This window comes from Penicillium brevicompactum (assembly GCF_028827555.1).
Source record: "Penicillium brevicompactum strain IBT 35665 chromosome Unknown utg000006l_segment0_segment0, whole genome shotgun sequence".
Classification (NCBI taxonomy): Eukaryota; Fungi; Ascomycota; class Eurotiomycetes; order Eurotiales; family Aspergillaceae; genus Penicillium; species Penicillium brevicompactum.
The window spans coordinates 2,998,889-3,023,566 of NW_026623209.1; the positions used below are offsets into that span (position 1 = coordinate 2,998,889).

General features: G+C 51.3%; 10 protein-coding genes across 10 annotated transcripts; 8 read left to right on the forward strand and 2 right to left on the reverse strand.

Moving 5' to 3' along the window:
- Nucleotides 1-20: 20 nt before the first annotated feature.
- Nucleotides 21-2,248, forward strand: N7506_009340 (beta-catenin-like protein 1; the record flags this gene model as incomplete). The annotated part of the gene is made up of 10 exons (XM_056958633.1): nucleotides 21-44; nucleotides 105-159; nucleotides 212-444; nucleotides 508-614; nucleotides 666-900; nucleotides 950-1,043; nucleotides 1,099-1,613; nucleotides 1,663-1,947; nucleotides 1,995-2,112; nucleotides 2,166-2,248. The coding sequence occupies 10 exons, from the start codon at nucleotides 21-23 to the stop codon at nucleotides 2,246-2,248; spliced, it is 1,749 nt and encodes a 582-aa protein (XP_056808023.1).
- Nucleotides 2,249-2,776: 528 nt separating this feature from the next.
- On the forward strand, nucleotides 2,777-6,590 carry N7506_009341 (DNA-directed RNA polymerase II subunit RPB2; the record flags this gene model as incomplete). The annotated part of the gene is made up of 2 exons (XM_056958634.1): nucleotides 2,777-6,372; nucleotides 6,428-6,590. The coding sequence occupies 2 exons, from the start codon at nucleotides 2,777-2,779 to the stop codon at nucleotides 6,588-6,590; spliced, it is 3,759 nt and encodes a 1,252-aa protein (XP_056808024.1).
- A 376-nt stretch (nucleotides 6,591-6,966) lies between these two features.
- Nucleotides 6,967-8,066, forward strand: N7506_009342 (uncharacterized protein; the record flags this gene model as incomplete). The annotated part of the gene is made up of 2 exons (XM_056958635.1): nucleotides 6,967-7,419; nucleotides 7,467-8,066. The coding sequence occupies 2 exons, from the start codon at nucleotides 6,967-6,969 to the stop codon at nucleotides 8,064-8,066; spliced, it is 1,053 nt and encodes a 350-aa protein (XP_056808025.1).
- A 233-nt stretch (nucleotides 8,067-8,299) lies between these two features.
- On the reverse strand, nucleotides 8,300-9,778 carry N7506_009343 (class I SAM-dependent methyltransferase; the record flags this gene model as incomplete). The annotated part of the gene is made up of 10 exons (XM_056958636.1): nucleotides 8,300-8,822; nucleotides 8,867-9,053; nucleotides 9,101-9,126; nucleotides 9,174-9,214; nucleotides 9,260-9,332; nucleotides 9,381-9,422; nucleotides 9,473-9,502; nucleotides 9,549-9,605; nucleotides 9,659-9,705; nucleotides 9,755-9,778. The coding sequence occupies 10 exons, from the start codon at nucleotides 9,776-9,778 to the stop codon at nucleotides 8,300-8,302; spliced, it is 1,050 nt and encodes a 349-aa protein (XP_056808026.1).
- A 1,496-nt stretch (nucleotides 9,779-11,274) lies between these two features.
- Nucleotides 11,275-12,036, forward strand: esdC (GTP-binding protein EsdC; the record flags this gene model as incomplete). The annotated part of the gene is made up of 1 exon (XM_056958637.1): nucleotides 11,275-12,036. One exon carries the CDS (start codon nucleotides 11,275-11,277, stop codon nucleotides 12,034-12,036), a length of 762 nt encoding a protein of 253 aa, XP_056808027.1.
- Nucleotides 12,037-13,569: 1,533 nt separating this feature from the next.
- Nucleotides 13,570-15,216, forward strand: N7506_009345 (uncharacterized protein; the record flags this gene model as incomplete). The annotated part of the gene is made up of 1 exon (XM_056958638.1): nucleotides 13,570-15,216. The coding sequence occupies one exon, from the start codon at nucleotides 13,570-13,572 to the stop codon at nucleotides 15,214-15,216; it is 1,647 nt and encodes a 548-aa protein (XP_056808028.1).
- A 1,922-nt stretch (nucleotides 15,217-17,138) lies between these two features.
- On the forward strand, nucleotides 17,139-18,744 carry N7506_009346 (uncharacterized protein; the record flags this gene model as incomplete). Its single annotated transcript, XM_056958639.1, has 2 exons — nucleotides 17,139-18,176; nucleotides 18,298-18,744. 2 exons carry the CDS (start codon nucleotides 17,139-17,141, stop codon nucleotides 18,742-18,744), a joined length of 1,485 nt encoding a protein of 494 aa, XP_056808029.1.
- A 548-nt stretch (nucleotides 18,745-19,292) lies between these two features.
- N7506_009347 (putative PHD finger domain protein) lies at nucleotides 19,293-20,537 on the forward strand (the record flags this gene model as incomplete). Its single annotated transcript, XM_056958640.1, has 1 exon — nucleotides 19,293-20,537. The coding sequence occupies one exon, from the start codon at nucleotides 19,293-19,295 to the stop codon at nucleotides 20,535-20,537; it is 1,245 nt and encodes a 414-aa protein (XP_056808030.1).
- Nucleotides 20,538-20,908: 371 nt separating this feature from the next.
- Nucleotides 20,909-22,025, reverse strand: N7506_009348 (RPC34 RNA polymerase subunit family protein; the record flags this gene model as incomplete). Its single annotated transcript, XM_056958641.1, has 2 exons — nucleotides 20,909-21,716; nucleotides 21,781-22,025. The coding sequence occupies 2 exons, from the start codon at nucleotides 22,023-22,025 to the stop codon at nucleotides 20,909-20,911; spliced, it is 1,053 nt and encodes a 350-aa protein (XP_056808031.1).
- A 432-nt stretch (nucleotides 22,026-22,457) lies between these two features.
- On the forward strand, nucleotides 22,458-24,269 carry sti1 (Hsp90 cochaperone STI1; the record flags this gene model as incomplete). Its single annotated transcript, XM_056958642.1, has 3 exons — nucleotides 22,458-22,522; nucleotides 22,576-22,769; nucleotides 22,831-24,269. 3 exons carry the CDS (start codon nucleotides 22,458-22,460, stop codon nucleotides 24,267-24,269), a joined length of 1,698 nt encoding a protein of 565 aa, XP_056808032.1.
- Nucleotides 24,270-24,678: the final 409 nt, after the last annotated feature.

A 24,678-nucleotide genomic window follows, 5' to 3' on the forward strand; every position in this document is an offset into this window, starting at 1 on the left:
TTCGTCCAACCGTCGCAACAATGAATGTCGACGAGCTATTTAAGGTATGTTTCATGATGTCTCTTGGAATCTCACGTCACTTGACATTATCTGACTGAGAACAGAAGCCAACCTCCAGTGGAAGCGCGAAGCGCAAGTTCGAGCCCCTCTCAGACCCGAGTACGCCCTTGACCCAGCTGCGCCAATCGAAACTTTCTAACATGAATACTAGATGAGGTGTACAAATCCGCAAAGCTGGACTCTGATGGAGACGCCAGATCAAATGGGAAGGCCGCCATGGTAGAAGACGAGGAGGACGATGGGGAAGCTGGACCCGAGCTTCCTCCAGACTTCGAAGAGGAAGACCCAGATGACGAGGAGGGCCGTTTCTTTGGCGGTGGTATGGAGCAAAAGACAGCCCAGGCTATGGAATACATTGATGAGAACGAAGGAGAAGATATTGCGGTAAGTGGGATTCAACTTCAGCCACTTATGCGCAGGCCCGGAACTGACATTTCCTCGATCTAGCCTGAGAAGTTCGACGCTGCGTGGGTACGCCGTTTCGCATTGAACTTCGAACGAAAGATCTCGAAGAACGCCGAATTACGAGCGAAGTTTGAAAGCGACCCCAAAAAGTAATTTGACAAGGAAAGCTTTTGTACAACACTTGGCTGACACAGTCGCAGGTTTATGGCCTCTGAGGCGGACCTTGATAATGAGATCAAGGGTCTATCAATCCTCTCCGAGCATCCTGACCTCTACGAAGAGTTCGCTAAAATGGGATGTGTGGGCTCCTTAATCTCCCTTTTGTCTCATGAGAATGCAGATATCGCAATCGACGTGATCCAAGTCATCAGTGAATTGACAGACGAGGATGTCGAAGCTGAGCAAGTACAGTGGAATGCTTTAGTCAACGCAATGGTATGCAAGGAATCCCAAGATGGTCAGAAACAGCGCTAACGAATTCTAGATGGAAGCCGATCTTATTGAGTTGTTAACACAAAACCTCTCTCGGCTCGATGAAGCGTCCGAAACCGACAGGGCGGGAGTCTATTATGTGCTGAGTAAGTTTCCAGAGCACCCTTGGACAAGGACGTGGGGTTAACTAATAATACCTAGGTGTTTTGGAGAATGTCGCCTCACAGACATCGCACGCAGAGGCCATTGCACTCGACGCCGCCGTCTTGCCTTGGATTTTGTCACGCATCCAACAAAAAGAAGCAGTTGTGTCTCAAAACAAGCAGTATGCGGCAGAAGTCTTGGCGATTCTACTTCAATCATCATCATCGAACCGTAAGAAGTTTATTGAACTCGACGGTATTGATTTGATCCTACAGATACTCAGTTCATACCGCAAGCGAGATCCGGCAAAAGATTCAGACGAAGAAGAGTTTGCTGAGAACCTGTTTGACTCTCTCATCTGTCTCGTCGAGGAAGATTCTGGGAAAATCAAATTTGTCGAGGCGGAGGGAATTGAACTGGCACTGATCATGCTCAAGGAAGGGAAGTTCAGTAAGCCCCGCGCCTTGAGGGTTCTTGATCATGCCTTGGGCGGAGTTGGAGGTGCCCCGGCATGCGAGAGATTGGTCGAGGCAGCTGGCTTGAAGACTGTCTTCGGCATGTTCCTGAAAAAGGTATGCTTTAATATTACCAGTCAATCGCGGCAAACTAACGTCCCTCTAGCAAGAAGGTCAAGCCATTGAGCACTTCCTCGGAATTTTTGCTTCGCTTCTCCGTCTCCTTCCCGGGGGCTCTGCGCCACGCATCCGAACCCTGGCCAAGTTCATGGAAAAGGATTATGCAAGAATCGAAAAGCTCATTACTTTAAGGCGCGAATATGCCGCGCGTGTCACACCCGTTGAACAAGCAATTGCTAAAGAGCGGAGAACGTTTGACGAGGAGGAGCAGAAGCTCATGGCTGGCGAATGGTTGTCTAGGCGGTTTGATGCCGGCCTGTTCTCACTACAGGTAATGTGTTCTGCCAGTGATCATGTAACTTGTGCTAATGAGTTCAGACTATTGACCTCATTCTGGCATGGCTTCTCGCCGAGGACGATGGCGCACAGAAGAAGATTGTCTCACTTCTTGCCGACCGCGATGAGGATCTATCGCTGATCCGCAGCACATTGCAAGGTAAGCCCCAAGCCCCGAGAGATAATTGGAACCTTCATATCTAACCAAGTCAGAACAACTTGAAGGAGTTGGCGAGGAGGAACCAGGTCATCAGGACTTCAAGGATATGCTCACCACTCTTCTGCAGTTCTTGTGAGCGAGAAGCCACACTAGATCCACTGTATCATATAATAGGAACCAACCACCTCAAGAGCCCTTGCTCTTCACAAATTGAAGAAGACTCCCCGTAATGTACTCCGTACTCACTGATCAAAAAAATCAAAGTTGAATACTCTGGTAAGATCAGAGACCCCTGGAAGTAGTTATACATACAAAGCGAGCGGTGAAGACCCCATCACGTGATAGTACCTGATTGGGACTAGTGCAAACCCAGCGGGCTGAGAAGCATCAAACGTCTGGAGATCAGTCCCTTCATCGCATCATTGACGGGGAGTTCCTCTTTCATCCCCACCAGCTTGTCAGACATTTTCTCGCAGCTGTCCTGACTCCCTGCGTCCTGGACCTCCCCCTTCTCGGTGACCGACCGGCGCTTCTTTCAGCGCGTTGAGCGTTTCTCGCGGAGACCTTCGAAGGCCGACGCGCCTCTCGCGCTTTTTCAGCCCCCGACTTATCGCTCCCTTCTTCCTCACTTTTCTCAACGCCGAATCTCAGATACCCCGCCATCATGGCCGATTACGACGAGACATACGAGGAGGACTTCTATGATGATGCCGACGAGGGCATCACCTCCGAGGATTGCTGGACGGTGATTTCGTCTTTCTTCGATGAGAAGGGTCTGGTATCTCAGCAACTCGACTCTTTCGATGAATTCGTCTCTTCGACCATGCAGGAGCTGGTGGAAGAGCAGGGCCAGGTGGTGCTCGATCAGACCCTCCCACCAGATGAAGATGAAGTGAACCCAGTGGTGGTGCGCCGTTACGAGCTCAAATTCGGAACCGTCATGCTTTCACGTCCATCAGTCACAGAAGGAGATGGTGCGACAACGATCATGTTGCCGCAAGAAGCCCGACTCCGCAACCTCACGTATGCTTCTCCGCTGTATCTCAGCGTCTCAAAGAAAATTATGGAAGGTCGCGAGAAGACTGCCAAGGATGAGGACGATGATGAAGATGGCGACCAGAAGACACAGGCGCAAGGTGGTCTTGAGTGGAGGGAAAAACCACTAAGCCACGACCAGATGAAGGAGGAAACAGTTTTCATTGGAAAGATGCCCATCATGCTGAAGTCCAAGTACTGTATCCTGAAGGACCTGAACGAAGATTCACTCTACTCATGGAACGAGTGTCCCTTCGACTCTGGTGGTTACTTCGTCATCAACGGCAGTGAAAAGGTTCTGATCGCACAGGAGCGCAGTGCTGGAAACATCGTGCAGGTTTTCAAGAAGGCACCCCCAAGTCCCACACCATACATTGCCGAAATTCGAAGTGCAGTCGAAAAGGGTTCGCGCATGCTTTCGTCGCTTACTTTGAAGCTGTTCGCGAAGGGTGACAGCGCGAAGGGAGGATTTGGCCCGACCATTCGATCGACGCTCCCATATGTCAAAGCCGATATTCCAATCGTCGTCGTTTTCCGTGCGCTGGGCGTCGTTTCTGACGAGGACATTCTCAATCACATTTGCTATGACAGGAACGATACACCGATGCTGGAGATGCTGAAGCCTTGTATCGAGGAGGGCTTTGTCATCCAAGACCGCGAGGTCGCTCTGGACTTCATTGCCAAGCGTGGTTCTTCACAGTCCAACCTCAACCATGATCGCCGTGTGCGATATGCTCGGGATATCATGCAGAAGGAATTGCTGCCTCACATTTCGCAGAGCGAGGGTAGCGAAACCCGCAAAGCGTTCTTCCTTGGATACATGGTCCACCGTCTTCTTCAGTGTGCTTTGGGTCGCCGTGATGTCGACGACCGTGATCATTTCGGAAAGAAGCGACTTGATCTGGCTGGTCCCCTTTTGGCAAGTCTGTTCCGTGTCCTTTTCACCCGAGTTACCAAGGACCTTCAGCGTTACGTGCAGCGCTGTGTTGACAGCAGTCGCGAGATTTACCTCAACGTTGGTCTCAAGGCTGCCACGCTCACCGGTGGTTTGAAATACGCTCTCGCCACTGGTAACTGGGGTGAGCAGAAGAAGGCAGCCAGCGCGAAGGCTGGTGTGTCTCAGGTGCTGAGTCGTTACACTTTCGCCTCATCGCTATCCCATCTTCGTCGCACAAACACACCAATTGGTAGAGATGGAAAGATTGCGAAGCCGCGTCAGCTTCACAACACCCACTGGGGTCTGGTCTGCCCGGCCGAGACGCCAGAAGGACAGGCTTGTGGTCTCGTCAAAAACTTGGCTCTCATGTGCTATATTACCGTTGGAACGCCAGCAGAGCCCATCGTTGATTTCATGATTCAACGAAACATGGAAGTATTGGAGGAGTTTGAGCCCCAAGTCACGCCCAACGCAACAAAGGTGTTTGTCAACGGTGTCTGGGTTGGTATCCACCGTGATCCCTCGCATCTGGTCAACACAATGCAAAATCTGCGTCGCCGAAACATGATTTCCCACGAGGTCAGTCTCATTCGTGATATCCGTGAACGTGAGTTCAAAATCTTCACCGATACTGGTCGTGTCTGCCGACCGCTCTACGTCATCGACAATGATCCCAAGAGTGAGAACTCCGGTGGATTGATCCTCAACAAGGAGCACATCCGCAAACTTGAACAGGACAAGGAACTGCCTGAAGACATCACACCGGAAGAGCGCGAGGCACAGCGGTTCGGCTGGGAGGGTTTGATCTCAGCTGGTGCCGTCGAGTATGTCGATGCCGAAGAAGAAGAGACAATCATGATTGTCATGACTCCGGAAGATTTGGAGATTTCCAGACAACTTCAAGCTGGTTATGCTTTGCCAGAAGCAGAGAACGACCCCAACAAGCGTGTTCGCTCAATCCTCAGTCAGCGCGCGCACACCTGGACACATTGCGAGATTCATCCCAGTATGATCTTGGGTGTTTGTGCCAGTATCATTCCCTTCCCTGATCACAACCAGTCTCCTCGTAACACCTACCAGTCTGCTATGGGTAAGCAGGCCATGGGTGTTTTCTTGACGAACTATGCGCAGCGCATGGAAACCATGGCCAATATTCTATACTACCCCCAAAAGCCTTTGGCCACCACCCGGTCAATGGAATTCTTGCGTTTCCGAGAATTGCCCGCAGGACAGAACGCCATTGTCGCTATTGCCACTTACTCTGGTTACAACCAAGAAGATTCCGTCATTATGAACCAGAGCAGTATCGACCGTGGTCTTTTCCGCAGTCTTTTCTACCGCACTTACACGGACACCGAGAAGATGGTTGGACTTCAAGTCGTCGAGCGCTTTGAGAAGCCTATGCGAGCCGACACTCTGGGTATGCGTAAGGGTACCTACGATAAGCTGGACGAAGATGGTATCGTTGCTCCGGGTGTGCGTGTCTCCGGAGAAGATATTATTATTGGAAAGACTGCTCCCTTGGCTGCTGATGCGGAGGAACTCGGTCAACGCACGAAGGCACACACCAAGATTGATGTGTCCACGCCCCTGCGAAGTACCGAGAACGGAATTGTCGACCAGGTACTGATTTCCACTGGTAACGACGACCTCAAGTTCGTGAAGGTCCGTATGCGTACCACCAAAATTCCACAGATTGGAGACAAGTTCGCGTCTCGTCACGGTCAGAAGGGTACCATTGGTATCACCTACCGCCAAGAAGATATGCCTTTCACCCGCGAAGGTGTTGTGCCTGATCTTATCATCAATCCCCACGCCATTCCGTCTCGTATGACCATTGCCCATTTGATCGAATGTCAGTTGAGTAAGGTCTCTGCTCTCCGTGGCTACGAGGGTGACGCGACTCCTTTCACCGATGTCACCGTCGACTCAGTCTCTCGTCTCCTTCGTGAGCACGGCTACCAATCTCGTGGTTTCGAAGTCATGTTCAACGGTCACACCGGTCGTAAGATGGTTGCCCAGGTCTTCCTTGGACCAACCTACTACCAACGTCTTCGCCACATGGTCGACGACAAGATTCACGCTCGTGCCCGTGGTCCTACCCAGATTTTGACTCGCCAGCCCGTCGAGGGTCGTGCCCGTGACGGTGGTCTCCGTTTCGGAGAGATGGAGCGCGATTGTATGATCGCCCACGGTGCTAGTGCATTCTTGAAGGAACGTCTCTTCGATGTTTCTGATCCCTTCCGTGTGCACATTTGCGATGACTGCGGTCTCATGACCCCTGTTGCGTAAGTTTCCCTCCCCCTTCTCCCTTTCGTCCCATCTTACTAATCTTCCCTCTAGCAAACTGAAGAAGGGTCTCTTTGAGTGCCGTCTTTGCAACAACAAGCATCGCATCTCGCAAGTCCATATCCCCTACGCCGCGAAGCTGCTATTCCAAGAGCTGGCCTCTATGAACATTGCTGCCCGCATGTTCACTGACCGCTCTGGAGTATCTGTGCGTTGATCTATTGATCGCCTCGAATTTCTACATTGTATTTTAATGATCTCGCTGCAAAAATGCGCATTTGCTTGGCCTTGTTTCGCGGCGTCTGGGAGGGTTGGCCTTTGCATTTAAACTTCGGCCATACATAGTTGAATCACTTCTGAGTGCAGTTTTCTTCTCGTAATATAGCTTTAGTCTAGTTCAAAAAAATTTAGAAACCATCATGAGCTCGGATCGTGCCGTCCAACGTTTTCCAAGGTTGCGAATCAATTCGGCTCCCGGATATCCCGAGATCCCCCAGCTTTCCAAACTTGGAATTCCCATCCCCACGATTCCGGACATATAAGTACGCCCAGAGCTGGTCGTTTTCTGGAACTCACTGTCTACAATTTCTAAAATGTCTCTTGAAATCCCTCTAACGGTTGTTTACAAGGAGATCAATGGAAGCAGGATCACAACCGACCTTTACCTTCCCACACACTCGCCCGAGCAGAAACACCCTGTTGGTGCGTTGTCTCAAACCCAACAACTGGAATCTACCTTCACGAGACTAACAGACCCAGTCATCAACATCCATGGCGGAGCTTTCATGCTCGGTCATTCACGAATGGTATCTCTCCCCCAAGTGGAAGACTGCCTTGACCGAGGCTGGATAGTGGTTGTTCCAAACCACCGCCTCTGTCCAGGCGTGAACATCCTTGAAGGTCCAATGCAGGACATTCGTGATCTCCTCACTTGGATCCAAGACGGCCAATTAGATAGCATTCTCTCTACACACGGCTACCGCGCCGATCTGGACAACATTGCAGCATTCGGAACGTCGTCCGGAGGACATTTGGCCTTGAGCCTGGTCAGTACCCACCTCAATATTCCAACGAACCTTGTTAATAAACCCAGGGCTTCGATGTTCCCAAACCCGTCAAGGCAATTCTCTCCCTTTACGGCGCTGTACACTTCACTGACGCGGCCTGGAGAACCCCACTCCCCCACGTGGCGAAGAAGCTTCCCCCGAATCTGTCGGAGGAATTCCTGAAAAAAATCTATGAAGAATACCCCGTCCCAACAGATAGCTCTGTCTCGCTGGAAGGTCAGACGGAGTCCGGGGTAAGCAAGGGGCCAGATTTCTCGAAGCCGCGCGATGCCTTTGCTTTCACGCAGATCGCATTGGGGAATGTTATTGATACCATCTATCCCTCGAAAGAGGATCCGGAGATGAGGCGCATTGATCCGGTGCTGAATGTGGATAGCCAGTTCCCGCCTACTTATATTGTGCATGGAATGGCGGATACGATGGTTCCGATTGGTCTTAGTCGGGTTTTGTTTGAGAAGTTGAAGGAATGTGGTGTGAAGTGTGGGATGACGGAGGTCCCGGATGAAGAGCATACTTTTGCGGCCATGATGAAGGTTGGCTCGAAGACTTGGTGGTTGCAGAGGGAAGGGTTTGATTTTTGGAGGGAATTATTGGGAAGGGGTCTACGGTTTAGCTTCCAAGCTTGAGTATATCTGGCAAGCCTTTTGTTCACCCTCCAGGGCTGGTGGCTTGAGGTTTCTAAGGCTTGATCCGAATGAATGGAGCAGTTCATCTACAAACATAGCGAAGAATCCGAGTAAAGCCTTTCAAGATATGAGAAACCGCTTAGGTGAATTTTGGAACTTGGTATCAAAATAGATTGCGGGAAAAACACGATCTGCCCCCCAGGCTCGGCCCTCCAGACCTCAAGCTTCACACTTCAAACATCAAACTCGTTCTTGATGGGCTCGCCTCTCGGACTCTGAATCTCAAACATTTCCTCTTCAGTTGGCTTGCGAGCCCAGACTCTCTTGGCATATTGCCACATATGAGCGCGGCCATCCTTCAGCTCCTTCCTCGCCTTAGCAACAAGCACCTGAACCTCATCCGGCGACCACGGGCTCGGTGTCCCCCATTTAGTCAAATAATACATCGCCCACCCCTCCATTCCATGCATCCACTGATGATAATGCAAGCGCCCAGCCTCCTTGAGGAGCGGATCGCGTGGCCAAGGACCCATGGGCCAGTTATACTTTTTCTCATGGATGTCGATGAAGCCAAGCTTGCTCATACGCCCGCGCATGGTGTCCACCGTGTCTATGGGCTGGTTGGCTTGCTTTGCGGCGTTGATAATCGCCTCTGCGAATTGGACGGTGCTGGAGTTGGCGGGTAAGGTGCCGTCCGTGCAGATGATGTGAGGGTCAACCTCAAGTTGTTCGATCCAGCCACCCGGCTTGAGGTTTCTGGATGGGTTAGTGGAGACACGGATGTGTCTTTGGGGACTTACTTGTAGCATTGCTCAAAGACGCTGTTCCATTCTTTGGGCGTGAAGGCGCCGACCATCTGGCGGAGATGGATTAGGTCGAATGACTTTCGCCAGGTCCATTCTTTGAGGACGTCGTCTACTTCCATTATGCAGTTTGGAGGGAGCCAGTCAATTGGTGGAGGGAAGAGATCCACGCCTCGGACAGTGGCTGACTCGTTAGTAAGTGTGTTCATATACTATCGGGGACTTGTTTACTTTCTGGGAACATGTCTGCCACATCACTATACACTGTTAGAATGGGGATTCGGATTGCTGGTCTGGTACTGACACAGCCCAGCTGCCTCGGCCTGTCCCGATGTCAAGGATTTCCTTGTTTGGTCAGCGACACCATCACTCGAGGCTCAAGTTACATACTTTGGGCTCTCGGACGGGAGCATGGAACAATGGATTTTCATTCTTGGAGTCCAATACCACGCAGAGAAGATGACTAGCCGAGTGAGTTTGAGTCTACCAATATCAAAACCAAGCAACGTACCTCGCTAGCAGACTTTCGAATTGCTGTTCGTCGCATGGACACCTAGACGAAGGTCAGAGTCGGGGTTTGCAATATATCCTGCAATAACGTACCAGTATTCGCCTTCTCTCACGGTTTGATAGCTAACATTGTGTTAGCAAGCATTGAGACCAATTGCATTCCACATACCGTCTTCCATTTTCGAACACACCCCTGTAGATCGAAGAAGCTAGCGAGGTTGTTCCACTGTGGTCGCATAAGCACGACACTCCAACCCTGCACGATAAGCCCGAACTTACGAAGAGACATCGGGGTCGCCGCCGAAGAGATCATAATAATCGGGGTCCTATGCAGAATCTTAACGCCGATCGGCGTGTGTGTTTTGGACAGCCTACCACGGTGATTTTTGGTTCTCCCATACTGTCAATAGCAAAGAAAAGCGCGAGAATCCCACTGGAACAAAACCAAAAAGGTGATTATCGAAGTCTACAATACAAAGTTCCCTACCCCTCCGTACTTTGTGCGGTGACTTGGCGGCATGACAGCTCCCCGGAGTTCCCGTCTTGACCAATTGACGTCCACATCTCTCCCAGAGTTGTTCTCCGATCATTGTTTACCCCCTTTTAAACTTGGAATGGCTTGACAGTTGATCTTTGAATACCATATCGATGAGATGGCAGTATCTTACTCAATCTTGCAATTTACTGCTAGCTTCCGAATGATGTTGACTCGGCAGTCGACGGCACACAGTGGCTGCATGCACAACCCAGCTATGGCCTCTGATTGATCGAGCGAGCGCATCTCATCCCGTGTCTCTCTGTGAGCTTCTTACGCCATGCACATTCCGCACCGGTGAGATCTGGAGTCTGACCTCCGAATTCCAATGTCGTCCCTGTTCTGTGCGCGCTGTGCCGAGTAAGCAAAGTGCGACACACATGCTCGACTTGAACTCGAGTTGATCGTGAGATTGACCTTGAGCTTGAGCTTCACACCGCCACTCCACGCGAAAACCGAACGGGTGATCATTGCAACTGGGAGGCTGGATGTGACCTCAGAGATCCGAGTCTAGATGTGAGGGTAATATATGCATTTCGGGTGATATGCTGGTGACAACGCATTACCCCTCCACCAGTCCACCATTCCACCACGGTGCATGAGGCTGCCAAGTCTTCAGAACCTGTCGGCTCCCTGGTCGCTGTGCTTTATTGTCTGAGTGGATCACAGCAGATGACACCTGAGAGGACAGGAGGTTAAACTCTCTCCTCAATTAGTCCAACCACCAGCGTCAAATGGGGACCGGTGATTGGCTGCCGATGTGAAGGCACCACAGCACTGCGCGACACTGCGTCGACTGCATGAAGCCAACCAACGAGGTCAATTACCCGCCCTCCAGGTCTGCTTGTCTTATCTGCACTGCTCATCACATCGTTCTGCTTAAAAGAATGCCATAGCCTCCCGAGACAGATTTCTTTTCTTCCTTTTTTTTCTTCAGCGAGCGTTTGTTGTGTTAGAACTGTCCGATTCGAATCCTGAGCACTGGTTGCCTGGATCTTTTTTCTTTCTTTCTTCTATACCTTAATATTTTTTATCACTTTTACCCTCTCAAACGAGCTGTGCTCTTTGAGTTGAAATCTTCCCTGCTTCGGACTTCGAATTTTACAACATTATTAACAGTTTTCTTTGTCGCCGGTCGACTTGTTCACTGTTTTACAGTTCTTCTACAACAAACACCAGTTAATTTAATCTCGCTCGATTATTATTCTTCATTGTCGTGGACCGGTTCCCGTCAAGATCACAAGAGTCTATACACCAATTACACAACCGAACTCTGGCAGTTTCCGGTTGATCACTTTATACGATACTCTTTACGCATCTTATCTACGACACTTTTTACCAATTTTTTATATTATTCATCATGTCTTCCGTTCAGCTCAAGTTCTCTCTCCGCACCTCGTCCAACGTCAAGACCGTCCACCTCGTCGGTTCTTGGGACGGCTACCAGCGCCAGATTCCCCTCTCCGCTGATGAGAAGCCCGGCGCCTGGCAAGGAAAGTTCCGTTTCCAGACCTCCATGCTCCAGCTCGGAAGCCGCTACTGGTACTACTACATCATGGACGGCTACCACGTGTCCCACGACCCCGCCGTCGAGTACACCGTCGAGCCCACCACCGGCCGCAAGCTCAACATCCTCGATGTTCCCGGTGGCAAGACCCGCTCCGCCCCCAAGGCTGCCCGCGGCGTCGCTACTGGCCGCTCCCTGTCCCCCTCGCGCATCCAGCACCCCAAGCCCACCAAGAACTACGCTTCCCGTCAGCTGCGCGAGGCTGACTTCGCTCCCACCGTTGACGACTTGACCCGCCGCTTCGCCGGCTCTCGTCTGTCCGATGAGTACTCTTACTCCAACAGCCCTCCCAGCTCCGTTGGATCCATGTCTTCTCGCTCCTCTGGCTCTTCTTCTCCTTCTTCTGTCTCTTCCATCAGCGACTCTCACTCCGAGTGCCACTGCGAGCGCTACGGTATCACCCGCAAGGGTGACCGTGTCAAGCTCGACTGCGGTGGTTCCCGCTGCGGCTTCTCCGAAGAGGACAGCTGCTCTGAGTCCGAGTACGAGAGTGATGAGGACTACAGCCGTGCTCGCCACGCTGTCCGCCGCCAGGGCATCGTTGTCCGTCGCTAAATGAGGACAATGGAGTCACGTCTTGAATCTAATTACCACGTTGTGCGCTGACCCTTGGTCATTGCGATTTGATTTCGTGAAAATCATTCAGGAAAATCTTTTCAAAAAAAGCCCTGAGCCGCGGGTGAAACGGTCTTGCGCCGCGGTTGGGCGGGGTTGATTTAGGGGATTGTTAGGTGGAAAGAAGATGGCATAGGAGGTGTTTTGATGCCGACAATATTCGCCCTGGACTTTGTCCGGCCTTGCGGATGTTGACAAGCTTATCTTGAGTTGGTCTTGGATCAACTGGCCTTCTCAAGCAATAAGAGATAGTATCTGCTCTGAGATGCCTTTGGGTGACTCGGCCTTGCGGAAAAATGACGCTGCATCTCGTCTGCCAGAGACGTCTATGATATCGGCTTCGCGCCGCACGCTTTGGCTAGGTCTTACTCTGAGATGCCATGAAATATGAGATATGACCTGCAGTACTCCGTTGATCAACCAGTAGGCCATCAAGGCGTAGAAACCCCAATTGTAGCATTCCACTTTTGGATCTGGAGTCAAAGAATCTGTCCTGCAACACTCCAACGATTGTATGGAGTCTTTTATATACCAAGCCAAACCATCTTATTGTGGCACAAAGCCTCACGCCCACGAAAGTGTCTCTGGGTCTTTCCAGCTCTTGACTTGTCGCGCAAGCCACGCCTGTATCGCGGTATTTGAGGCAGGCTTGAATCTGTGTGATCGGGAGAATTGACTATAATCGGGACTTGGTCTGGGCATTGTGTTCGCACAGAATGCCGGTTTCATTCAGCGGACCATACTGATTCATGATAAGTACCGAAGAATGGAAACTCTCGAGAGAAAGTTCAAAGCACGCATCGAGATATTCACATTAAGCGCCAATGGCCCACGGGGTGGTGATTGAAAATCTCCATGTGAGGTAGGTGTCAACATAAATGACTCGGATATTCAATACCAGACTGCTTCGAGGGGTAGAATTTTATCGCAGATGCGCTGTATCTCTGGGCCTGGTCAGCCATGGCTAAGGGGAAAAAAATCAAAGAACAAACACAGACATAGACATTGGTTGTGGAAGCACAGTGAGGAACATACAGCCTTGTGTGATGGACGAAGTGGTTTATTGAATTGGCCTGTGTTAACTTTGAATGCCAGCCAGAGAAATTTCCTCATGCCAGAGCAGAATGAAACTTGTCAAGTGTGTTCTTTGTTGTGTGCCGAATTCGAAGTCATTTCCTTGGCTGCTGATCATCGGGTACCTGTGTTTCTTGCAGGCAGCAGATATTGATGTCACTCATTGGCGGAATTTCCAGTTCAAGACATTGACCATGAAGAAAAAGAGGAGAGAACTGAAATGAACAGAGGATGGAGAGAAGGTGGAAGTAGGATGGACGCGGGACACTGTGGAAGACGGGCTTAAGGTTTGCCAAGCCACTTGAGCCGCCGGCAGATCTAGCCCCACTGACTACTCCTTCCTCACTTCCTCTCTCTCTTCGTCTCTCTCTTCGTCTCTTCCTTCATTTTTAATTCAAAATGACGACAGCTGCCATGGAAAAGGCAGTATGCCTACCCCAACACCTCTTTGAGGACGTCATCTTCAAGCTCCGTGAAAAAACAGACTTAGATGTCCCCGAGCAAAACGAAATACAACTGAAGCTCGAAGGCGTCTTGAAAAGTCACTTTTCTCACAGATTTGAGCTTGTGATCGCCGATCCACCGGCTACTATCAATGTTTCCTCTCATGACGCCAACGCCGTTACTACTACACCCCAGGATGATCCAGCCAGCTCTTCTCTGCAGCGAGTCAGCAATGAGAACCACAAAACATGTGAGTCTAGTTCTGACGAAGAGGGTGATATTTCTCCCACTACTTCCAAGAAATCTTCGCCCGCAAGCTCTACCGAGGGCTCGCCTCCAGAATCACCCGAACGACTTTCTTCGGATCCAGTTACGCGGGACCTCAATCGCATGCCCAAATCTGACCCTTCGAACCACGGCAATGACGCATCTGGGCTCGATGCTTTGTCCAATCTCACACCTGACAAGACCACTCCAGACTTGAATGCTATGACTGATGCATCTTCATCTGAAGTGCCTTCCATTGCAACCGCCCAGTCAAAGATATCGTCGAATGATACCCCGAATTCTCCAGCCATAGAAGAGTCCATCGAGCTTCACATTGCTGACTCAAGTTCTGCATCGGTTCACACGGAAATCACCTTGAATGATATCCCAGACTCACCTGGCGCGGAAATTTTACCTGGGACTCAACCTCTTGAACCCCGTTCTATTTCACGACCCCAATCCAGAGCCAGCTCAACACAAAGTTTCGATGATCTATCCTTCGAAGAAAAATGGAAGATCTACTGGGACGCCGAAGATGGGGGCTTCAGCCTGGGCTCTCAGCTCGTAGCAGCATATGCCTCCCCTGTCCAAGACGGCAATCGTACCCGGACCAGCTGTGATAGCCATGAAGATCCCGGAAGATGGCGTACTGACTCAGAGGGCTTCATCAACGAAGTTGGTCGAGCAGGTGGCCCACGTCTTACCCCCTTGCCTTTCAAAAACAGCAGAATGGCACCTAATGGAGACCCTGCTAATTCGGTACTCAAAACCTGGGATTGCATGCTTTTCTTCACTTCCATCATGGCCAAATACAACATACAACCGGACAGTATGCAAATCTGGTTGCATGACTGGTATCAGGACGATCGTTACCATGGTTGCCGTACTCTCACGTTCGAAGCCCACCGAGATAAGGTTGATAACGCATGGCCTGATGCTTGCCGTGAAATATTCAAATTCATTTCCAAGAAGGCCGGGATGAAACCCTGGGAGATTGTCAGTGTGGAAATCGTTGACCCGGAACTTCGCTTCTTTCCACGGGCAGAGTGGCACCCTAAGTTTCCTGACCTTCCTCTCGACGATCTGAGCTCCGAACTTCTTGGCGCCATTGATAACACAGACATTATCAAGACCAAGTGGGTCTACTTGATCAACGCCCCTGAACAGGATTCCGAGCTTGCGTTCGCCTTGTGCGTAAACTACAGGAGTGATCGTGATTGGCGGATTCCACGCGAGCAGATGGTGGCAGTCTTGGACAGGAACAATTTCCCGCAGGTGGGAATCTTCATTACAAAACTCAAGGATTGGGAGGATACGCACCAAATCTTGTTCTGAGGCTGGATTTAGCAAGTGACCACACAAGAATACCACTGCTAGCTATCATTACGAGCATGAGCATTTGCTACCACTTCGCGATCATGACCAATCTATTCGACCATAGCAGAACAACCATCCCATTAGAGCTTGACCAATTCTTTTCAAACTTCAGCCTTTCAGGATTCCACCATACTTGTACACCTCACCTAATTCCGTGGAGCGCAGAGTAAAGACACTATGTCTTCACTGTGTCTGAGTTTCGTACCTTTCTATTAACATCATCACCATTTGGGATTTGGACAGTATTTTCAGTAGTCTTCTAATGCTGTAGCGTACTTGTAGTTTTTGACAGGGTGGGTAGTTTACTCCAATAGATCAAAACTGATTGAATCGCTTGATTTGATGGGAGCGATGACGCCCGCGTGTCGCACGTGCCTTTGACGACAGTGAGGCTCTGCGGGAGCTGGAGGGTCAAATCGACGCGCATGAAGGCCGAAATGAGATAAGGGTAGACTCTTGGGTTTGCGTTTTGTATGGATGGATCGTTCACGATAGGATGGGAGGTCGATTGCGTGGACTCGGCGGCTGAGGGGCCTGTCAGGGTGTCACTAAGTCGAAAGAGGACATCGAGATTGATTTGCACAGAGGGCATCAAAGTGCTGCGTTTGAACTGAGCAAGAGAGCGCGGGTTTCTGGAGATCTGGGGATCCACTGGAAGTGAGGTTGTACGGGATGAGACTGTCTGGTGAGATGCCCCCCATAGGCCAACGATGCGATCGTGCATATGGGACGACGACGAAGCGATTTTGGGCGCACGCAGGGATTTTTAGGCGCGAAAGGGTGCGAGCGTATGGGTCTAATGTAGGAGCTCGTCAGATCTGCTCTCACACGAGGATGTATGCAATGTTTTAAAAGCAGTGATAGTGCGCATTCGAGGGCTCAGAACCTCATAGAAGGCAATGCAGGACTCAGGTCTACGCAGCAAAAAAGGCACAAGAGCAACTTTGGTGATATGCGTGACTGAGCTACGGAAGCCTCTGAGCGTGTGTTGCGGCGATAGAGAGGAAGGGAGAAGCCCTACTTCCTATTTAGGAAGTAAGCAAAGACAGTCTCCAACACCAAGCAATGGGTGCAGATAGCCCTCATCCGTCTTAGGGCATCGAATTACCTGATCAAAGCCATGAAATCTTCGCATGAATACTCCATTAGGGCTATTGTTATTTCTCAATTGGTACTCAGAGGTCAATACGTCTATCATCCATTGCATTATGTTTCCAAGGTTGCTACAGATAATGCCATTGAATAAGGTAGGGGAGCTAAATTTGATTTGAGCCAATTGAAGCCTTCTCATACTATACAACGTACCTTCCTTCCCTGCAACAGCTTTCACTTCATTTCGCCTTTCTTCTCTTCCCTCACTTCTCAACTCTCCCCTTCTCTCCCTCCTTCACCCACAACTTCTTCAGACCTTCATCAACCTGCTACTATCTACCAACCTGTCAAGTCCCTTTTCCTTTCTCTTCATTGACAGACTTCAAACTCTCTTGGCTACAATCACGAGAGATTTCAAGTCTCTTTTCCGTAATCCTTCCTGAGATCTTTCTTGACCTCTTTCGCGGCCTTCTTCTAGACCTCCTTCGAGACATCTTTCTTTACATCCTCCTTGGCATCTTTTGAGCCTTCTTTCGAGCCCTCTTTCGAGCCCTCTTTCGAGCCCTCTTTCCCATCACCATCCACACATTGGTAAGTCCAAGCCCTTACACCCACGCCTAAATGAACCTCTTCAAACTGGGCAACATACTAACAGTTACAAAGCAAAGCCTCAGATTAGAAGATACTTCTTTTCGATATCATCATAACACCAGCCGGTCAGTTCTCTCGTGCCCATGGGCGCCTCTCAAATAAAGTACCCTGCTAACAGACTCTCTCAGAACGACAAAATGCCACCCAGAAACTCAACCAAATTCAAGATTCAAGGCCAGCCAATCTTGCCCGTCTCTACCAAAGACAAGATTGCAGGTGTTTGGCCGAGCATCTTGTTCCAGATATTGAAAAAGCACACTCTCCCCAATGTCGCGATGATTGGGTGCTTCCGCTATGGGATCGACCTACGCACAACGGTAGTCATTCTTTTGAACGCCTCCGACGAACAGAAAGAGTGCGTCGATTTCAATTTGGAGGAAATACGCAAGCTTCTTGACCGCCACGGCCTGCAGCACGTCGCAGTGGCGGTTGAGAACGGTATTGTTTCACTCGGAAATGGAGAGGCTCACTCCATCGGGGATCTAGATCACCAAATCCTGCGGGATCCAGCGGCCATCATCGGCCAAAGCTTGGCACACAAGTCCAACAAGAACGCCGCCGGAACACTCGGTGGATTTGTCGAGCTCAAGATTCAGGGCTCTTGGGTGACCATGGCGCTGACATGCTCCCATGTTGTCTGTAGCGAAGATCTTAGTCAAGAGATGTTGGACTATTGGAAGCGACGTTCGATGGAGCCCCGCGGTGGCAAGTCCGCAGACGAAGTCCTCCTGAGATGGAACGACTACGGCGTCTCGCCAAACGATGAAAACCGATTCATGCTTGAGATCGCCCACCCCGCTCCCGCTGCACTCACCAAAGCCAAGAAGTCTATGGCGGCAGAACTGGAGGTCCTCATGGCCATGGATAACCTCCAGGATCTTCTAGACAAGGACGAGAGAGGCGAGGGAGATTTCATTCCCCGTGGTGAGAGACAAACACTTAAACGAGGGAAGTATCTGTTCGAGCACCTCAAAAAGTGCAAAGAGTTCATCGCCAAGGATGGTGGTGACTTTGGCATTGTATGGGCCGCATCTGGGCTCAACGCCGAGCACAAGAGCACGAGAGGATTTGAATGGGTTGATCGCAATGGTACTCATATCGAGAAGCTCACACTCAAGTCGAGCATTGACTGGGCCCTCATCATTCCGCCTGATTATCGAATTCCCAAAGTTCCAGTGAGTCAAATATTTCTTTTCGTTTGGGGCCCCTACCAACGCAATTGGGACTTCTCGATATCTCACACTCCAGAACTTCATTTTGATGAACACGTTGACTAACTTTGCATCTACTAACTAGACCCCGTACCCTCGGTACCACGATATTTCAAGACGTTCGTTATTCCCCCAAGATCTGGGTGGAACCGAAGTATGTATGGAAGGCCAAAGAAACCAATTCTCAACCGGCTTCATACACAGCCTGGTCACCGCGAGCAATTTCGAAGCCTTTGAGAGTCACCTCAAGGTTGATTTGGTGAAGGATGTACGAACAAATCTTGATTGGGTCGTCACGGGTAAGGTCCGTATCGATGATAAGGGAAGAAAGACGTGGGCCCCGTTCAGCCAAGGTGGAGATTCTGGCTCCCTTGTCTACACGAACACCGATCCGCAGAATCGTGTCTTGGTGGGCATGGTTCGTGCTGGAACAACGCCCGTACCTTGGTGGACCTATGTGATCCCGATCGAGTTTATCTATCAGGATATCATTTCCAGAACAGGGGCTGAAGCAATCCGACTTAGAGTGTGAGCTAGCCACACACAGCAGTCATGGTCTACAACAGTACTCTCCGCTCCCTTTGTTGAACAACATCATTTGAAGGATAAAATCTTTGCTGAATGAACTTGGGGACAGACTTTCATCTTTTGCATGTACGGAGTATCATCATTCAGAATAGCGAATCGAAATAGGAATCAATATCATTGAAAGAACACTGAAAAGACCATTGAAATAATTAAACTTGTAGAGCATAAATGTATGTGTAGTAGACAGAGAAGTTGACGTTGCCCTTTTAGGAAGGAATGTGGGTCGGTCGCGTGGGAGATTGACACCTGCAGATCATGGCAGCCGGCACATCTGTCATCGATTAGTCAGCACGGACTTCGGCCAACTTATCCCTTTGCAAAACGATTCATCTATTGACGCAACCAACGACCAGGCGTTTACCGCGTCATCAAAAATCCGACAAGAACGACCCTTCACCAGAGCTAGCGCTCCAATTCCGCGTCGCCCATTAAACCCTGCAGCTTCGATAATCCGACGAGACCCAACTCCCCTCCGACCGGCGACCGGCGAAAATGGCACACGGAGCGGAGGACTGCGCGACTGTTCTGGAACAGTTCGTACACGATGTGGCAAATTTACCGGCTGAGATCAACCATTTGATGGAGGAAATACAAGCCAAGGACAAGGTCATGCAGGAGTGTCGCGCAACCATCAATTCTCGCGACAGCAGCATCCAGAAGTTCATCAAGTTGAATGGCAGCCTGACGCCAAATCCCAAAGAAGAGCCATACGGCAAGACGATCCTACAAAATATGGACAAATCACACGAACTACAGAGCGAAAAGATCCAACTGAGCGAAAAGGCATGCGTTCTACTTGACCGGCAAATCAAGCGCCTCGACGTGCGCATTCGCGATCTAGTCAATGAAGGCCTCCTCTCTAACGATCCTCCTCTGCCCTCCCTCTTCGACTCAAAAAATAAATACCGTAACCCGCCAAAGGTCTTCTTCCCCGATTCAACACCCTCCGATTCCACCGCCTACTCCACACCTCTCGCGCAAACTTCAGGAAACGCAAACCCAATCTTGACCGCCGCGCAACGTCTCAACCAATCCACAACTCCGCGTCCAGCAGGAACCCCTACACAACTTGCGCAGTCCACAGCGCGAAGCTCTGCCCCTGCTACGCCTGCCGCAGCCGTTGTTCACCTCCAGCAACGGCAGCGCGAATCCTCTGCCGGAGCAGTGGACTCGAAGCGTCGCCGCTTGAATCCAGCCCTTGGTACCCTCCCAGCTGCTTCTTCCAACCTGCGTCAATCATCACTCGGCCCTGGAACGCCTAAGCCTGGTACACCCGCCGGAAGTCGCGCAGGGAGCGCAGGACCTCGCACTAGCATGGGCATCAAGAAAGCACTTACGAAGAAGATTGCGCCGCACCAGCAGGTCAAGAAACTTAAGACTGCGCACGGCAAGCCACTCAAGCGCTCTTCTAGCAGCGGGCGGATCAAGGCGTCGAAGAAGTCGCCCAATGGCGAGGGAGATGAAGATGATGATTCCATGCTCAGCAGCGCTGATACTTCGGATTCAGACAAGAGTGACGGTGCGGCGGACGATGACGTTGATGATGACGAGGAAGATGAAGGAAACGAGGACTCGAAGGTCTACTGTACTTGTCGCACGGTTAGCCATGGGGACATGGTGGCTTGTGATAATGACGAGTGTCCTTATGAGTGGTTCCATTGGAAGTGCGTTGGGCTTACTCGAGAGCCTGTTGGAACATGGTACTGTGATGAGTGTCGACGCACACTTGGGAAATAGTTATGATTATGATGGGATACCCGAGGCGTTTACGGATGGTGTTGTACGTACTATGGGAATTTCTACATGACTACGGAATACTACTTTCTTAATTGCAATTTTAGCAGAGCAAATTTCGAATTCATCTATCTCCAGATCTAGACGAAACCAGCTCTCCATCTGCCGGCCATAGGAAACAAGGGAAGACCAAGTTTTCTTCCATGTCCTAGTGTATGTCCAAGCCGCAAACCAAGCTAGTGATAGCAAGGGCCTAAGCAAATCAAGTAAACGCCATCGCTATGCACACATATTTTCCTTTTTTTGTTTCCATGCAAACGTGTTGGCACACAGGAACGTTCAGTGCGCCGAAATTCAAATCGTGAGTGGACTCGCTAAAAGCCAAGTCCACTCTCCAGCCAAGGATCGAAGTATTCGCATGTTTCAGGGCTGACGGCTCCGCCAGGTGAGCACAGTCGGAACACAGGGCACTGGCCGCAGGGTGCTTCGGTCATGCCGTTTTTCACAAGGTGCTTGTTCACAACGGCGAGGTCGTCGCCTTCAATAGGTGGCTTCCGGGCTTGCTTTTCCTTGACTTGTGCGGGGCTTTTGAGGGATCTGTAGATTGCACCGTTTGCCAGGGATACCAGCTTGTTGTCATAGCAGAGCATCTCGAGGAGTTGGACGACACTCTCTTCGCCCAGGCGGACGGGCGTAATGCCACTCTCGTTGACGGCGGATGTGATCAGTTCAACGGTAGGGTAACCCTTGTAGCCCTGTGGGTAGGGGAGGTAGACGCTTTCTTCTTTGACGTCTGCTTTGCCGGAGGCGGTTTTGATGCGCTTGTTCTTGCGCTCTGAGGCGGGAACCTCGTACCAACTCTTCCGGCTCACGGTGAATTCAATAAAGCCGGCGACAGTGCTGATGAAGTTGGCATCGAGAACACCATCGGTAAACCAGGCTCCTCCGGTGACTTCTTCGCTGGGAGCCAGGCCAGCCAGCATGTACATCTTCCGACTGGGGAATTTGACATTGTGCAGAGATTTGATGTAACTTTTGCCTTCGAGAGATTTGAGGCAGCGATCCAGGATAGACTTGTGCAGGTTCGTGCGGGATCCAATATGGCGCACCCAGATACCTGTGCGTGCAGTGGAGTGAATGACATTGTAGACCATGGCCTCGTCGGGCGTGAGGTTGCGAAGTCTGGAGGGAAGGAACGGTTAGTGGGAGGTGTCCATTGGCCGAGGGGGTTGCCTGTAGAGCCTACTTCTCAGCATCCTCGCGGTCAATGAGCCGCCATGTTAGTTTGCCATCTTTTTGGAGAAGCCGGAACAGATTCTGATCAACCAGACTCTGGGCGCATTGGAGAAGAAGTGAGAGGTCATCCCCAGGGATGATTTTGAGATTGAGAAAGTCGTTTTGGTAGAACAGGTGGTCCGGCTCGAACTCGCTCACGCATGCATCGTAGAGCTTAGATGCGAGCTCGGCCACTTGGGACCCCGCGGGAGGCATGGTTGGAGATGCGACGGAGAGATCAGCAGTCGAAAATGAGGTTCATGCGTAGGGGTGCGTGGTTTGTCATGTTCGAGGGAGGACGGTAGGGCCAGGCACTAAGTTAGAGAAGCATGGTGCGTACAGTCGGCTAATTTGAGTCACGAATGAATCACAAACGATGTTTTTTGGCGACTTTTTCTCGGCGGGGAGTGACTTGGCCCTAAAAGAGTTTAGCGCCTCGGAGCTTGTCAGCGATCTGGCCTGAGGCATGACTTAGAAGTCATGCCTGAGGCTCAGTTTGTTGTTGCCTGAGGCCTGTCGAGGACGGCGGAAATTTCGAGAAGCTCCGGCCGACTGAGCTCATAACCGCAGATTGATCAGTCCCTTTATGGTCTGCTTTTGATCTACATACCATCCTTTTTTTTGCGTATTTAAGCATTCTACTATATCATGGCTGACGCTCTCAAGGCCGAGGGCAACAAGGCCTTCTCTGCTAAGGACTACCCTACTGCTATGTATGCTACCCCACCTTTCACATTGACTCCAGATCAGAACTGATAAAGACCAGCTCAAAATTCTCCGAGGCTCTTGCCATCGAGCCCCAAAACCACATCCTTTTCTCCAACCGCTCCGCTGTCTACGCCGCCCAGAGTGAATACCAGAAAGCCCTCGAGGATGCCGAGAAGGCTATTGAGATCAAGCCCGACTGGTCCAAGGGTCACGCCCGTAAGGGTGCCGCCTACCGTGGTCTCGGCGATCTTTGTACGTGATAGTGATTTCGAAGTGACAAAATCCAATTAAGCTCAATGCTAACATACGACAGTGGCCGCTTTCGACGCTTACGACGAGGCTCTGAAGATTGAGCCCGGCAACGCTCAGGCCAAGTCTGGTCTGGAGGCCACCCAGCGCGCCATCAACGCTGAGGCCAACGCTGACGGTGTCACTGGTGACCCCACCGGTGGTCTCGGCGGCATGTTCAACGACCCAGCTTTGTTCCAAAAGCTCGCCAACAACCCCAAGACCGCTTCCCTCCTCGGTGATGCGGAGTTCATGGCCAAGCTGCAGAAGATCCAGCAGAACCCCAACAGTGTTGGAGAGGAGATCCGCGACCCCCGCTTCCTCCAGGTCATGAGCGTGCTTCTCGGTATCGATATGAACTTCGGCGGTGAGGGTGCCGAGCCCCCAGTCCCCGAGTCCAAGCCCAGCGCTTCGCAGCCCAAGAAGGCACCCACACCCGAGCCCGAGCCCGTGGACGAGGAGGCCATCGCCAAGAAGCAGGCCCAGGAGGCGGGTGACGCCGAGAAGAAGATCGGTAACGACTTCTACAAGAAGAAGCAGCTCGACGAGGCCATCGAGCACTACTCCAAGGCCTGGGAGCTCAACAAGGACATCACCTACCTGAACAACATTGGAGCTGCCAAGTTCGAGAAGGGTGACTACCAGGGCACCATCGAGACCTGCACCAAGGCCATCGAGGAGGGCCGCGACCTGCGCGCTGACTTCAAGTTGATGGCCAAGGCCTACACTCGTATCGGCACAGCCTACGAGAAGCTCAACGACCTGACCCAGGCCATTGAGTTCTACAACAAGTCTCTCATGGAGCACCGTACCCCCGACGCCCTTACCAAGCTTCGCAACGCCGAGAAGACCAAGAGCACCGCCGAGAAGAACGCCTACATGGACCCCGCCGAGGCCGAGAAGGCCCGTGAGCTCGGCCAGCAGAAGTTCCAGGAGGGTGACTGGCCCGCTGCCGTTGACGCCTTCACCGAGATGACCAAGCGCGCCCCCACCGACCCCCGCGGCTACTCCAACCGTGCCGCCGCCCTCATCAAGCTGATGGCCTTCCCCGGCGCCGTGCAAGACTGCGACGAAGCCCTCAAGCTCGACCCCAAGTTCATCCGCGCCTACATGCGCAAGGGTACCGCCCTCATCGCCATGAAGGAGTACAACCGTGCTCTGGACACCTTCACCGAGGCCGCTGACCACGATGACGGCAAGCACGCCCGTGAGATCGAGCAGCAACAGCAGAAGTGTCTGGATGCTCAGTTCAGTGCCCGCGCCGGTGAGACCGAGGAGCAGACCATGGCCCGTATCCAGAACGACCCCGAGATCATGTCCGTTCTTCAGGACCCCGTTATGCAGAGCATTCTCCAGCAGGCCAAGAGTGACCCCGCTGCCCTGCAGGAACACATGAAGAACTCACAGGTGCGGATGAAGATCCAGAAGCTGATGGCTGCTGGTGTCATTCGCATGGGGAGGTAATTGATCAGATCTACGAATCTGAGGATTTGATGTCCGGAAACGACTTGCCACGAGATATCTTTGCCGACACATGTAGTTTTTGTCCATGCCAAAATTCCATTCTGCTTAGCTTTTTCACTTTCTGTCTGGATTTCTTTCGTTCGTGCGGAGTATGTTGTTTTTCTTGAGTACGAAGTAGTGAATTTGATATTGGTCTGCATTGCCATTGTATCAAACATCAAAGACAGCATTTGACGGTAGTGTTTGCGAAGGTCATAGACGTATGTGTACCCAGCACGGAGTACTCGTACGGAGCACGCCGTGCAACCAAGCCCCGACGCTCGGCCGATATTTCCACGAACATCCCAGCCCTCGCAACCATGGAAGCACTCTCGGCCCACTCAATCGAGTGGGGATTCTCTATCTAACC